This window comes from Mycena indigotica (assembly GCF_014461135.1).
Source record: "Mycena indigotica strain 171206Taipei chromosome Unknown Mind.scaff0003, whole genome shotgun sequence".
NCBI lineage: Eukaryota > Fungi > Basidiomycota > Agaricomycetes > Agaricales > Mycenaceae > Mycena > Mycena indigotica.
In genome coordinates, this window is record NW_023503002.1 from 1,980,855 (window position 1) to 1,995,645 (window position 14,791).

The window sequence follows — 14,791 nt, forward strand, 5'->3', positions numbered from 1 at the left end:
ACAACACAGTTGAATTTACAGTCGGGTATACAGAAACAGGGTATGGGTCATTTGCTTGGTTCGCCTTCTCCCATTGACAGAGAGGTTCGACTGCGTCCGAATGAACGAAGTTTATTGCGAAGCCCCTCCATGATGAAGGAGGATCTAGCTTTACTATTTGATGGTGTGTCTTTGGAGGACAGTGGATTCGATGAAGACGTGTCGGAATTGGGGTTGACAGCGTCTTGAGAACTGGTACTAGTAACACTTTCAAGTGCGAGGCCGTCATCCTCGTCTCCAGAAAGGTCTCCGGTAGGCCACGCGGGTGGTTCATCTTGCACAGAAAATATTGCGCGTGGAAGCTACCTTGGTCAGTTTAACGAGACTCGAGACATGGCCATGCTCACCTCTGAGACACGGCGTCGGAAATCTGTCCACGATTGTCCATCTTGAACTAAAAATCCAACAAGCATGCTTGGATCAAGACTGCTAATGGGCATTTTGCGAACTTTATCACAATGGTAACTGTGAAGTTCAGTCGGAGAGTATGCGGTTGCGGTTGCGTGAGACTGCGCGACGGGGTCCATGGTGTCTGACCGTAGTGGTATTGCGGACCGCGTATGATGAGGATCCAGATAGAACAAGTTGTCTCCTTGGCTGCCAACAAAATATAATGAAGAAGAAGGCCGACCACCCGCAATACCAGCAGATTGCGGCCAAGATAATAATTGCTACAAATCAGTTGGTATCACTAGTAAAATTCAAAACAGTTCTTACCTTAATGGTGCTAAAGTAAATGGGGTTCACACCGTCAAGACCCAGTCTCAGGCCAAGTAGAAGCAGAACAGGGCGAGCTCCCCAGCTGCAAATACCGTCGTTCTCAGCGGGATTCGACGCTTCGAATATAGATGACTGATAGAAAACGCCATCCACAGCCAAGGAGACACCCAATCCGCAAGCAGGGTACGATTTGACGGCACTGGCGATAGCATGGGCCGCAACGCTTGGGCCAAACCACTCCCCCACATGGGTCCCAAGCTCTTGCCCTGAGAGACACAGTCGGTGAATACTGAATGGGGCCTTGGGAGAGTCGAAAAACCAGGTAAGCAGCCGGACGTAAGTCGCATGATCTTCCGTGTCTTCTGTTGGAGCGAGGGAAGGCGGGGAAGGAATCGACGGTTTGCGCCGGTGAGTGTTCTTCGGTGAGCTGTTAGGAGTCGGAAGAAAGAATGACGCTCGAGGTGGGGATGTTGTTCGTCTCCAGTCTGGGAAATTCGGATTAATTTGGCCATTCAACATATCAGTACTGACCTCTGCCAACGTGGACGGTTTGTAGTGAGTTGGCTAGCAAACTCTGGCCTGTACGGATCATACAACCCCAGCCCGTATCACTCGTCCATTGCTGGGAACCTCCACCCTGAATTGGCTCAAAGTCTTTGCGATAAGTGCACCATATCCTACTCCTGACATAGACATTAGATGCTGAAGTTCAGCCAAGTTTCAAAGCTGACCGGAAGTCGGAATAAAATTGTGCTGGCCATTGAGGTTGTTCAGGCTCAGTCGACGTTCTGGATCCATCATAAGACAGACCAAGTAGATAGATTTCTTCCTCGCTTTGGTCTGACGATGCGTCAGAGTCGAGGATATAGCGAACCGCTTTCTCGTAAAAGCTAGATTTCGAAGAGGCGGTCTTGCTTGGTGTGTTGTGCATAAACAACGTCACTCACATGAAGCTGACATAAGATTTGACTGCTTGATTTTGACGCCGACGCGACTACTCGGATGCCGACTGCACCTGATGCCAAAACGCGCTCAAAGATCAGTTTGAACTCCCGAGTATTCTCAACCGCGATTCCCCAAAAATATCTGCCTCGTATATTCCTCAATGCTGTCTTGTTTGCTATTTGTACGCATGCGGCCAAAGGAGTCTTGGAGTTCGAAGTTGGAATCTTCTGGACTGTAATGAGAGTGTTGGCATGCGGAGGATTTGGAGTCCTAGTCTGGGAGGGTTGGACTGGTCAGTTGGCGAAGCGCAAGTCAATCGAGGTGTGTTTATTGCCCAAGTGTTTCTCCCGTGCGCTGATAGGTCACAGTGGTCTGTACTTGGGACAGCATCTTTACTCGTCTTCGTTCAACAGGCTTGCTTATTCACCGCTCTGTACAGGCTGCCATCTATCCGGTATTTTACCCCTGAATTCATGACATCAACCGCTGCTCACCATTGTCACTCAGTGTAGCACTGTTCTCGCATTTCGCCGATCTATGGCTTGGGGCACTGTTGACGACGTCGAAAGTTGGTTTAGAATTGCGCCACTTATATGCATAGACGCTCATAAACCATAGTCTCGTAAAGCTGCGTCCGTCACCCTTGCCTGGTTACTCTGCATTGCTTCGGACACCCAGCTCTCTTCGGTTAATGTGTGGCGATTTCTCCCTGGATATGGAGCGCTTTTCCTGTACGCCTTGGCCACCAGTGCTCTCAACCATACCGTTGGTGTCCTAGCGCCATCATTGGGCACGACCTTCACCATCTCTGCGAGTGCTTTCGGTGCCTGCATATTCGCTCTGCCGTTCTATCTATTCAGGACAGTGGTTGTACGTCGGATGATCATGCGTGTTTCCATGGGAGTAACGGTCTTCTCAGCTCGATTTTCCACCGTCTCCAGCACTTCCCCTCACGTCTTTATTGGCTCTCCCGCTCCTTGCCTTCACCCTCTTATTCCTATCCCCCATCACCACCCGCTCTTTGACTCAGCTCTCCTTTACCCCGCAACACCTCATGCTTTCCTACCCAAGTACTGCGATCGCAGCAGCTCTTCTAGGGTCCTTGGCCTATAACCAATTTCCAACGTGGACTGACCTCGTTGTGGCTTTCTTTCTCTACTTCGGTGTGTACTCTGTCTGATACTCACGTAGTAATGAACTTACTCCGCGGTCAGGCATGCAACCCGAGAAAACCGACTCATTTGCCGCCTCCCCTCCTACACCCACTTCCCGTTTGCTCCGATCTTATCTCAAAACTATTTTGTCCAATCCTGAGTCCCGCAAAATATTCTACTTCTTGGTGTTGAATATGGCATATATGCTGGTACAAATGCTTTATGGGGTTTGGACGAATAGTCTGGGTTTAATTTCTGATGGTCAAAACTCTCAACTTCCTCTCTCGATGCTTTACTAAGCATTTCCCCAGCGATTCACATGGCTTTTGATTGCATGGCAATCGGAGTTGGACTACTTGCTTCCGTGATGGCAACATGGGAGCCCAACGAGCGCTTCACCTACGGGTGCGAAGTTTCTGACTTTTTTTTTTCTTCCCTCATGTTGAAACTCGATCAGATACGGTCGTATCGAGACATTATCAGGTTTTGCGAACGGAATTTTTCTAATTCTTATATCTATCTTTATAGTCTTCGAAGCCATCCAACGAATGTGTGTGTTTCCCTTTCTTTTCTGGATTCAGCATTCAGCTCCTTCTAGATTAGAGCCTCCTGAGATGAACACAAGTCAACTCCTCCTGGTTAGCTCTCTTGGACTAGCCGTGAACCTATTTGGCATGTTTGCGATGGGCGGTCATCACCATGTAAGCTCGCATCTTCCTGCGCACTAGACACTAACGATCGAGTCCCAGGGCGGCCATTCCCACTCGCATGGCCATGGAGGTCACTCTCATGATCATAGCCATACCCCACCCACAAATCTGGCCCCTCCACCTGCTTCACAGAGCAGCCATTCTCACTCTCCCGGTCATGGCGGTCACTCACACGACCATAGCCATACCCTACCCTCACCTACTTCCTTGGATTCTCCTTCCCATTCCCATTCGCACTCATCACCCCCAGCTTCTACAATGCCGCATCACTCTCATTCCCATGATTTCTGCGACGAAGAACACGATTCCCCCCCACACTCCCCCGTTGTCTCCCATTCTCATGGACATGAGCCGACACATTCTCAGAGCGACAACAGCCACGCCCACGGGGAGCGAGCATCACTACATGCCCACGACAACTACCCAGAACTAAGCACTCCCATCACACCCAACTATCAATTCGGCGTTGACGAGCATTATATGAGACATCATGAACGCGACCATGCGCCGAATGTGCACAGTCCTATACCAGCGCTGTCACACGAAGGTCACAGTCATAATATGCGAGGAGTTTTCCTCCATGTCATGGCAGATACTCTGGGGTCTGTTGGTGTGATCATTTCCACTCTCCTCATCCAATTCTATGGGTGGACTGGCTTCGATCCGATTGCATCCCTCTTCATTGCCGTGTTGATTGCTGCCAGCGTGACTCCTCTGGTCATGGACACTGGCCGTGTACTATGTCTCGATGTCTCTGATCGAGAATCTACAATAGAAACCGCTCTGGCTGAAGTAAGTCAAACTGGACCTCGCCATTTTAGTTGTTGATAACTCTTCCTTCCAGTTGAAATCGGTAGAGGGACTTGCATCCTTCACATCACCGAGATTTTGGCCTAAAGACGCAACAACCATAATTGGCTCCATTCGCATTCAGGTGGCAAGATCCGCAGCGTCATTCGATCCTAGTGGACCACATTCGAACAGTCAACCTACATACGCAAAACTTGACCGAGTAGTAGAGAGGGTTGACCGGTTACTACGAGGGCGTATAACAGGACTCGAGGAGTTGACCATTCAAGTCGAGGAGGGCAGGTAGATAGCAATTCTTAATAATAATATATCGGATTCATGGCACGTGGAAGACATATGTGACGTGACCTGTGTCACGCGACTGTGACTGACGCGATTCCACCCATACTTACCTTCCATGGACGATTTGGTTATGGGGCCGTTCACAAGCGATGAAGTGGTCGAAACGTCTGACCCAGAGGAAATGAACGAGCTGCCACCCCTCAAGCGACTGAAGGCTTGCTATCAGGTCCATAGGTTTCTCTTGTGACTGACCATTTCTGTCAGTTGTTCCACTCACCAACTCTTTCCCTCCACCGCAGTGCTTCCCAAGAACCAACATCTTCTATCCATGCTACCCATCTTTCCGACCCTCTGATCGATGATGAAACAACAACTGAGCCACAGCGTTCCGACTCCGTAGATCCCTTACTTCTCCGCTCTCCCAGTATTCCAGCATTCAAATCATCTCCACCATCATCTCCCCTCACTCCTCCCCCTCCCGATAGTCCAACTATTGATGATGCCTCTCGGTATCCTTTGCGACATCGCAATCCACAGCAATTAAACCCTTACCGATTTGACCAAGCAATCTACAGGCAGACTTTGCGTGACAACCCAGAAGCAATAGTTAAGATACGAAGCCCCCCCAGGCATCCCAAATCAAGGGCAGATCGCTATGAGGAGGAAGAGGAAAACGCACAGCCGGAACTGGATTCACGGACCCCGCCTCCACATGTCGATATTTTACGCGTTCTCCCTTCCATGTCATCGTCATCGGATGAAGATGATGTTAGCGGAAACGTGGGGCCAAGAAAGCGAGTCTTGTCTACCTCAGAGAAAGTGAATCATAGAGGCCGCCGTGAAACGCGAACTCCAGAGAAGGAAAATTCGCCGGTAAACCTGACGTTGAATACCTGTTGAAAAAAAAGAGTTAACCATCTTATTCAGCCATATTCTCCTCCACCAGCTCAAGCTATCATGGCATCTCCTGTCGCTTCCAAGACTGTGTTACCGTGGGTCGACGATAACGAGCACGACGGAGCCACGTCTGATTCCGCGATTGTCATTGTGGAACACGACAACGTTCAACAGACGGTCGAGGAGCCTCAAGCCCTGTCGAAGAAGGAGTTGAAGCTCAAGAAGCAGCTTCGCACCCTCAAACGAGTTTATCCTGCCTTTATGGTTCAGAAATTGCTTGAAGATGCCTCACGTCCAAAGCGGCGAATACGCCGCACAACTATGTCTTCGTCGTCAGAGTCCGAATCAGAGCCGCCTCTCGAGCCAGGTCACTCCAGAGTCACCAAAGCCAAAGCCCCAAGGGAACGGAAGCCAATTCTAGGCGATCCTGAATCTGAAAACGAGAAACCTGACTCCAAAATGTCCGATTCGGACGTCGAAATTGTGTCCCATCGTCAACGCGAACGCAAATTCCCAGCCCCTCGTCGTCTTACTAAGTCCAGAAGATATGAGTTAGCCAGAAACAGTCGAACCGCACCCTCGAGTCGGACTGTACGCTCGTATGACAGATATATAATTGATTGGATGTTATCCAATACCGCAGCCATAGGTTCTGATGGAGACTTGCTCGTAAAAGAAGAAGACTTCACTGAATCAGTGGCCCACACAACGACTTCCCGGGCCCAACAGAAGCGACGGCAAGGACCCACTTTGCATTCATACTTTTCGCGGCAAGAACTTGTTCACGAAAGACAGGCCGATGACAATGACGATGAAGATGTGGGGCAGACGATAGACTTGGGACGTATATCAGAACGGAAGCGAGCATTGAAGGGAAAGCGTGCCTCGAATGGGGTGTACACTCTGCCTGCTCCAGATCGGCGCAGGCTCACGGGTCAGCGTCAAGTGCCAATCAAGCAACACCGACCTATTTCCAACGAATATGGTCAACCATCGCTCCATGGGGAGTCACAGGCAAGGAGACGGGTCAAGACCCAACCTCCGCGACCACGTGCCACCTCCGAGTCTTTGAGTGGCGAGGACGATCATGTGTTCATTGATGAACAAGGCGAGCAAAGCATTGTTGAATCCGACCCGGAGAATTGGAGTTCGCAAGAGCTTGTCGATTTCGGGATTTCACTTGTCTCTGCTGGAACTAAATTTGGACCAGACACTTACGTCGGAAAGGGATTCCTTTTGGAACTCGTCGATCCCACTGCAACAGATAATTACCCTCTTCCTCGTATCTGTTCGCTTGATGAATTTCACCTCGGACCTCACGTGACCACCCATCAACTGCTCGATATAATGGGGCCTTTCTGTTCCCGATTCTTCGAGTTTGCAACCGGTATTCCTGACAGCGACAATACTAAACAAGAGCATCAGTGGTCAATCGTTACCAGGGCCATGTGTCATCTCGTGACTCACTTGCTACTTGTGGGAGAGGAAGTCGATGCGCTGAAGACGAGTGTTGAAAGACATGTTCATGTTCTAACCGCCAAACTACGCGATGCTGCGCTCGCAGCAGATGCCATAGAGTCTTCCACCTTCTCTATCTGCTGGTTTGCAGTTGAATTGGCCTTTCGGGCTGGCTTTCGATGGGATTCTGTTGATGGAGTGTTTAATCAAGCCTGTGCGGTTGCTGTGGAGTGTATCGTTGAGTATGGGTTCGACAGGACAATGAAGCCACTGGTAGAACAAGACTCGCTCTCTGGTACGGACACTTGTCATCGTGCTCTCGAAACCTTGGTCAGTCTCTGGCATCTAATCCCTCACGGTCAACGCGGTTCCCAGTCAAGTCATCCAATTTGGACTCTGGTTGAAGGTGTAGTGGCGAAACGACGACTCTCCGAATCGTGCTCTGTCTTCGAAAGTAGTGAGCGGGCATGGCATGCAATCATCAGTATCTGCACTGTATCCCAGTTTTCTGCGGTAGGATTGGTGGCAGCTGACTGGGCTGAGACTGAAAAGATGCCCCGTACATGCTGGTCCATCGTCAAATCGACTCTGACTCAGTTTGTTCAAGACATCCGCAGTAATAACGAAAATATGTCGACTGTCAATGATGGATATATCAAGCTGGTTGTTGAACGGTGTTGCTTACTCTGGAGTCGTTGGCAGTGGGAGTTCAACGGCGCTGCCACAGCTCTTAACAGCCTCGGTAACTTTTTGCGGACCCGAATGTTCGCTAATCTTGCCAATGAAGAAACCGAATTCCCCGACTTCCTCCGCCTGGACGAGTGGTCTCTTCTTGCTCGGCCGATCCATTCTGAGACCGCCTTTGTGCTGTTCCTCAAGCTTGTCTACCAGACACTCCTCGCGGATCGTCAGCAAGCCACGAAACTGCTTAGATCGGTCGTTCCCCTCCGCACTGATGTTCCCATTTCAGGCAACCTCTCTACCCTCATAAACCGCATGAGCGTACTGGCGATTGCGTTGGAAATTCAACCGGTCAATCGCGGTGACTGGATTGAAAGGGCGACTGCGTATGTTAACTTTCAGCAAGCGGATGCAGCCACACGGCTTGCTTACGTTCGCGGGTTCATGTACATCTCGGTCTTGATGGTCAAGCGCAAGTTGGATCCTGCTGTTGGATGGTTGAAGGAAATGATGGACGTCCTGCTTCAAGAACTCAAAATACGACCATCAGGCATGGACCCAAAGGTCTATGTACTGCTTCTTGCACGTGCGCTGAAAAATATTATCGCTTCCAGCAAAGAGTATCCTGACGTTCAATTGCTGGAAGGTTCGTCCCATCAGCTCTATCTGTGGCCAACTAACTATGCTGCAGCTTTCTTCACCAAGGATCTGCCCCCAGCCCTCATTGAACACGAAGAGGACCCCGGAGTTCTTCAACTCATCCAGGCGATGTTGGATAAGAGAGCTGAATTAGTCTATCGCCCCCCTCGTATCACCGAAGAAAGCCAAGACGACTATGGCGCGATTGATGTGGACGTGGTAGAGGCTTTCGTCGCTCAAGATGCCGATAAATTGGCCAGAGATGAAAAGGCGCTGTTTCAGGCAAGTCCACTGACCTGATTGGGTATATGTCACACATTAAAAAAATAGATTGTGCAAAGATTGCGATGGCCAATATGGCGCCGGCTAGAGGCACTCTTCTCCAAATCTGACATAATCGAGTCGTTCAAAAGTAGTGATGATACGAGCAAAGATGTCACCTCTCTGGCACACTCCTGGGTCTGCTGTGGCCGTTTGTTAGTTGAACAATCTTCAGGGGTAGGTTCCTCTCTACATCAGAACCAGCCAGTTGACAATCTGGCAGCTGGCTTGGTCCGCTTTCCTCAGGCCTTATCTAAACAAGTCGGATGACTGGGATTACTTTTGCCAATGCAGAATTAACCTCCTGGTGCTCTACAATGTCCTACAGCAAGACATAGATGCCTACCCTTTGGAATGCTTGCCCATCCATCTTCCCTTGCGAGATCGCTTCATCACAGTTTTCGTGGAAAGCTTGGTCTCTTGGTATACGACGAGCGAGGCGGCTTACATCAACCTACTGCTTTCGATCCCTGGTCACCAGCACCCGTTATTGCGAAATATGCCGCCCTCGTTCTTAGTCCCAGATGCCGATTCTCCGAAACTTGATCGTTTGCGAGCAAGACTGACCCTTGTCCAAGGTAAGTTGGACTCAAGGGCCGGTTTTCCATCTGATGTTTCACCCAGCTCTCCTCGAGAACATAGTGGCCGACGGTTTACTTGATTACATCAACACTATGTTTGCCTATATGAGGCGAACACACACCGTGCGCTTCTTGTTTGACCCTCGTTGGCTGACGGATGACCTTTTGACAGGAACTGGAAGATGGGACAGAGGAGAAACGAGCTTACGCAACTTTCTGTCGGGAGGTCTTTGAGGAGTGCGAAAAGCATTCAGGAATTCTGTTAGACCAATGGACTGGGTGGTTATTGAATCTCTAATGCTTCAAGACACATTTTAAATGTCAAACTACTCTGCTGATCCAGCGTATTATAAGGGGTGATATATTCGTCCATCCTCAACTTCAAAAAAGTCAACCAGCAACTCATGACTGTGTAGTAAACTCTGCTCACCTGCCATCAGAAAACAAGCTGTTGGCAAACTTTCTCGGGTTGGAACTCGCGCACAAAGGCAAATTGAGCAGGCGTCTCGGGGCTGGAACCAGGTCCAAAACGTAAAACGAATGGGGAATGGTCAGAGAAAACTCACCTATGAGGGTATGTAATCCGTTTAGCGACTCCTTGCCACTCCCGAGCCTAACAGGTGTTCAGCTTGCAGTATATAAGGTATAAATTGGATGGCGTACGATGATTTGTAGAGCCTCTTCACCCGTCAAGTTGAATCTCTCAACTAGGAGACATCTGAGAGGAAAACGCATGAGAAGGAGGCTTTTTGCATTAGCAAAGCACTCACCCAATAACCATGCCCGTGCGCCCGATGCCCCCTCGACAATGAACGGCAGTTATGCGCCCGCGGTCCATATTGTCTCGGAGAACTGCCATGACGCTATGCATGTGCTCTACACTTTCAGGAAGTGAGCGGTCACGAATAGGAAAACGATGGTATTCGAGTTCCGTGTCATCGATTCTGAGTTGACGAGCAAGCACCAAGAGGTAGGCCTCGTACGGAGAGAGCTCGCCATCCTCAGTGAGATCAACAAAAGTTCGAGTACCAGCTCGCAGCAAGGCTTCGAGTTTTGTGCAAGAACTGTCTAAAGGATGCCATGGGTATTCGCATGCCAAAAGGTAACCCGTTGCCCAGTAAGAATTGGGAATTGGTCGTGGCCTATCGAGCTTTCCGAGAGCGACGACAAGACGTTCTTGTTCAATCGTAGGAGCTTGCATATCAGCCGTTGAGTTAAGTGTCGGGCAGGAGTTTGCGGCCATGGTTCTTTGGGGGAGGGATCTTGAGGTGGTCGTTCAAGTACAAGACGCGCAGTCACGTCCGTTACGTCACAGACACAGCCTTGAGGTTGCCTTGTGTTTGTCTCGTGGTGCCAAAAAAACAAATCCAATACAGTTACATTTTTGGGGTATGCTACATGAAGACGACGCGTGGCGACTACTCTTTGAACTGCTGCACGAAGTTTTGCCATGAATAACTCAAATCGGGTGCATACTGAACCTCCGAATAGGAATTGAACTCGTCATAGCCTTGACCGTTGTTGGTATGATGAGGGTAGCCATACTCTTGGAACTGAGAGAAGCCTGTCCACGATTGGGGGGTGTCAAGCGTCACTGGTGGCGAAGGTGAATCGGAGGATGGACTCGACGGAGACATTGTTCTTCTGGTCACGAGACGAGTGACCCCACCAAGAGCCGCTATCTCGTCGACCTCGGTTTTCACTTGAGGTGAAAATGTGGGGTCTAGAATGCGAGGGCTTGGAGTCATGAGGGCCTCGTGTGCACGGGTCTTGAGGCGATGGAGGACAGGCTGTCGCATGGTCGTCGATAGCAGACTTGGTTGAAATCGATAGGACCTACCAGCATTTTCACTGTCTGAGCACGATCGGTCAAGCTCTCAAAAAGACGGCAGGCCGATTCAAAGTGGGACAGTGCTGATGGGGCGATAGTCAGATGCGGTTTCATTGCAATAGAACCCAAAACAATCTGAGAAGCCTCAGAACTCGCGGTAACAACAAGAGCAGACGCACGCAGCAGCTGAAAACATGGGTGAAGTAGAATCCAACCCTCTTCAGCGTCATCAATTCCAGGAACTGAAAGAACAGCGCAACCCACCTCAGTCAAAACGGGCTGCTGTTTGAACAGGCTCTCGATCAGTCCGACAAAAGTGCAGGCACTACGATAGGCGGCGAGAACTGATGGCCCATACTTGCTTCCCATTGGGTCTTGAGAGTTGTCAGCAAGTGCTTGCGCAAAAAAGCCACGATGCATATAAAATAATGCTTAAAAATGAGTTTGGAACGAAAAGTTATATTTTGACCGTTACCGATTTCTTTTATTCCAAAAGCACAATATCTTTGCATTGTGAGCTCTATTGTAGGCGGCTCGCTTTCCACTGTCGTCTTTGACGTCAAGAATCCTGGAACTTGAAGGTTCTGCGGAACTTTGTAGTTGCGCACTTTCTTGTCGAGTTCCATGACAGTACTATATGGCGGTGGTCGAGCACCGAAAACGCGATCATGCAGAACCGAGAGGCATTCGGATGACCAGGCATGCTTCCATGCCGCAACTACAACTGGTTGGAACGATGACGAATTCTCAAAAATAGCCACGGACAAGACATTTCCCCAGGGTTGGTTGTTGGCTCTTGAGGACGCTTTGTGTCAATGTGCGCCAGCGAAAATGTCGGAGGTCGGCCGAAAGTAAGACTCTGTCCGCATAATTAGCTGTTGGCCAATAACTCAACATTTGGAACTCACTTGCCAACTATCATAGGTGTAGATCTCGTACAAAAGACAGCGACGATTATGTGTTTCAACGGGGTCTAGGTTCCATCGTTCACTGTCACGATCTGGATAGAGTTGATGTAGGACGAGATAGAGAATGGTCCTTACGTAATCCAATCTAATCAGTTGTCAGCAAGTTCCAAATACGCAATTGGAACCACTGACGCTGTGGGCAAGTTTGACAACGAGGCCCATGATAACCCATCGAGGTCCGTCGATCCCGGCCCAAAACATATAATGGCACATTAACAGCTCCAGAAAGCCGTCAGACATATCCAACAAGACAGCCAAAGTCCTCTACCAGCGCCTGTATCCCGGGAATTGACGGCTCTTCAAGCACCGAGTCAATGGCAAGAGCAGCTCTTCCTAGTTGATAAAGTTCCGTGGCCTACTCTGCAGCATTGAGATGTCGTCAAGCACAGGAATATGCCTTACCTCAGCAGAATGGGCAGGCATGTTCAAATCGACAAGAGCCCCGAGAGCCATCACCATAAATAGCACAGATAAGCTATGGGCGCTCACGTGGTCGCCATTGAAATCATATATGGGTGTAAATATTTTTTCGTAAAAGTCGTTCTCGGATATTGGGGTATACCTAGCGACACTATAAGAATTAAAATTAGCCCGCCAGAAAAGGGCGCACATCCAAGCCGCATGTCGGTAGTAACTTTCCGAAAACCTGTCTGCTCTCTCAGGGAATGGCAGTCATAATGAACACAAAGACTGACCGCTGAGCGATTCCTGCGTTGGGCAATAAATTGAGGAGGGTGGTTCGAACATCCTCGCCAGTGCCGTTAATGGATGTTGTGGTAAAGGGGAAGGAATAAGCAAGCCAAGGTAGGTCTTTGGGTAGTATATGGTCCGTTTGTGGTGATCCAACCTCTTCGTCATCTGAAGCAGTCTCGTTCTATGCTTGATTTACTACTGACAACAATGACCGCTGATGTGAGAATCACCTTGAGAAGATACTGGCAATAAAACGTGAACCACAATAGGGAAAAGGACGAAGGAAACAGACCCAGGAGTTAGCAGCTTGCCCAAAGAAAGTAGAACGGCCGCCATCTGATATAGACAGCGATCCCATGGCTTCCACTCCCTCGTTGGAAGAATCAGGCTTGTCTGACTTGAGCGGCATATCGGGCCGGTCTCTCTCTAATGGTCGTTTTATTGCGAGGAGTTGGGGAGCGAGTAGCGGGTGGGGCGTTGATGAGGTTTGTGTATGAGAGTCTAGAAGCCCGTCTTCCAGTTGACGAATGCGATTGGAGAGCTCAAGTATCTTTTCGTGAAGAACCTAGATCAACCTGAGTTTACTGGTGGTGTCGATGCATTGAACGACCAACCTCTGTGTTTGCTAACACGAATCGGTTGCCCTTACCGGTAGTCAAGCTCCCTGGTATATTGTAAATAACTTGAAACGCGTCATGAAAGGCGATCTCGCGAGCCTTCGGGACAAATTGCAGCGCAGCCTTTCTTCATGCAATTGCTAGTAGACCGTGAGCATGCGATAACTGCAGTTAGTGAAAGTAAGCCAAGCTTACCTGCAAGGAAACTGACGACTACATCTAATAGAGTCTAAGCCATCAGAGTTTGTGAGTGTTGAGCGGGATTACTTCAATTTGAGTCTGAATAAGAAATAGTTGAGAATTACGAGTCTAACGAAGCCCACGGATGCTCACCGACGGCATTCGGCACACGATAGCGCTGCAGCCCGTCGCTTCTGGCGCTGACCCCCCACCGACGCCATTGAGGAAGAGACGGAACCTTGAAGTGGCCGTGTCACACGTCGCTTCTTCCTTGATGCTTACATATAATGAACCCACCAATGCTCTGTTTAATCTTGTAGATATTTCTGACGGTAGTGCAAGCATAATTATGGTCGATTATTCAGGTTGCTTAGAAATATGTTTATGTGAACAATGGTTCACATGAGAGGGGGGAGCTCGCCAAATCCAAGTAAAAGCAAAAATATATATGTTAATACAACTGAATTACTAATCATTAAATACATATTCATCCAAATTCATACCATAATCATTGAGGGTGAATTCAAGGGCTGCTCTTCTTTCTATATCAGCCTTCAACATACGTGAAGTATCTGTATCTTCTGGCCGTTGTAACCTAGACAAAGGGAACCTAGACTTGAAAGCTATTCCATCCAAGGTCTTGACTCGTGATATGGCAACAAATGATAATCCTGGGGAAAAGTCTTTAGGACCAAGTTCAATGACAGCTTTCAAAAGTGTCAGGCCCTGGCTTTTGTGAATTGTGATAGCCCAAGCTAAAGCTAAAGGAAACTGGGTTCTAGAACAGGGAGTACCATTGGTTTCCCAATTTGTTGTTACAGGAGTAATAGGCACCCAAGAAGGATCAATGCCTGTCCAACCTGGAGTTTGAGGGCCTATAATCACATTAAGAAAGAGTTTACAAGAATATTACTGTGCAATATACCTGAGTAATCAGGACAAGAAATAAATACCACTGCTGGAAGGTCCTTTTGAGGATCTGCATTAGAGGCATAACAAATCTTCTGGACAGTGCCTTGTGCACCATTCACTAATCCCTTAGAAGTCCACATATTTCTAGTGATCATAACCTTTGCACCCTCTGAGAGGAGAATCATAGGATGTAACCCTTCTGCATCTTCAGGAGATCCTTTCTTTGACAAAGCCTTGTTTATCCGATGGTGTGTAGCTTTACACCGAACTATAGGTTTATTGAGTTTTGCCAAATTTCGAAGATTGGCATCTTCAACAAGTTTATGAGTTGGCAGCAAGTGAATAACATCACT

At 48.9% G+C, this 14,791-nt stretch overlaps 4 protein-coding genes across 4 annotated transcripts; 1 reads left to right on the top strand and 3 right to left on the bottom strand.

The window, feature by feature from the left end:
- Positions 1 to 47: 47 nt before the first annotated feature.
- MIND_00331700 (Cysteine protease) lies at positions 48 to 1,690 on the bottom strand (the record flags this gene model as incomplete). Its single annotated transcript, XM_037360172.1, has 5 exons — positions 48 to 341; positions 387 to 710; positions 757 to 1,244; positions 1,291 to 1,442; positions 1,491 to 1,690. 5 exons carry the CDS (start codon positions 1,688 to 1,690, stop codon positions 48 to 50), a joined length of 1,458 nt encoding a protein of 485 aa, XP_037223057.1.
- Positions 1,691 to 1,731: 41 nt separating this feature from the next.
- MIND_00331800 (J domain-containing protein) lies at positions 1,732 to 4,664 on the top strand (the record flags this gene model as incomplete). Its single annotated transcript, XM_037360173.1, has 11 exons — positions 1,732 to 2,025; positions 2,073 to 2,158; positions 2,212 to 2,272; positions 2,323 to 2,574; positions 2,624 to 2,867; positions 2,919 to 3,119; positions 3,170 to 3,263; positions 3,316 to 3,408; positions 3,457 to 3,559; positions 3,608 to 4,360; positions 4,413 to 4,664. The coding sequence occupies exons 1-11, from the start codon at positions 1,762 to 1,764 to the stop codon at positions 4,662 to 4,664; spliced, it is 2,403 nt and encodes an 800-aa protein (XP_037223058.1). The 5' UTR covers positions 1,732 to 1,761.
- Positions 4,665 to 9,673: 5,009 nt separating this feature from the next.
- Positions 9,674 to 10,480, bottom strand: MIND_00331900 (Phosphatases II; the record flags this gene model as incomplete). The annotated part of the gene is made up of 4 exons (XM_037360174.1): positions 9,674 to 9,749; positions 9,804 to 9,850; positions 9,901 to 9,955; positions 10,008 to 10,480. 4 exons carry the CDS (start codon positions 10,478 to 10,480, stop codon positions 9,674 to 9,676), a joined length of 651 nt encoding a protein of 216 aa, XP_037223059.1.
- A 175-nt stretch (positions 10,481 to 10,655) lies between these two features.
- Positions 10,656 to 13,747, bottom strand: MIND_00332000 (Fungal-trans domain-containing protein; the record flags this gene model as incomplete). Its single annotated transcript, XM_037360175.1, has 19 exons — positions 10,656 to 11,027; positions 11,078 to 11,203; positions 11,248 to 11,286; positions 11,333 to 11,499; positions 11,544 to 11,786; positions 11,834 to 11,927; positions 11,977 to 12,068; positions 12,112 to 12,121; positions 12,169 to 12,255; positions 12,305 to 12,391; positions 12,439 to 12,598; positions 12,647 to 12,682; positions 12,732 to 12,910; positions 12,960 to 12,971; positions 13,022 to 13,294; positions 13,344 to 13,473; positions 13,542 to 13,565; positions 13,614 to 13,625; positions 13,680 to 13,747. The coding sequence occupies 19 exons, from the start codon at positions 13,745 to 13,747 to the stop codon at positions 10,656 to 10,658; spliced, it is 2,211 nt and encodes a 736-aa protein (XP_037223060.1).
- Positions 13,748 to 14,791: the final 1,044 nt, after the last annotated feature.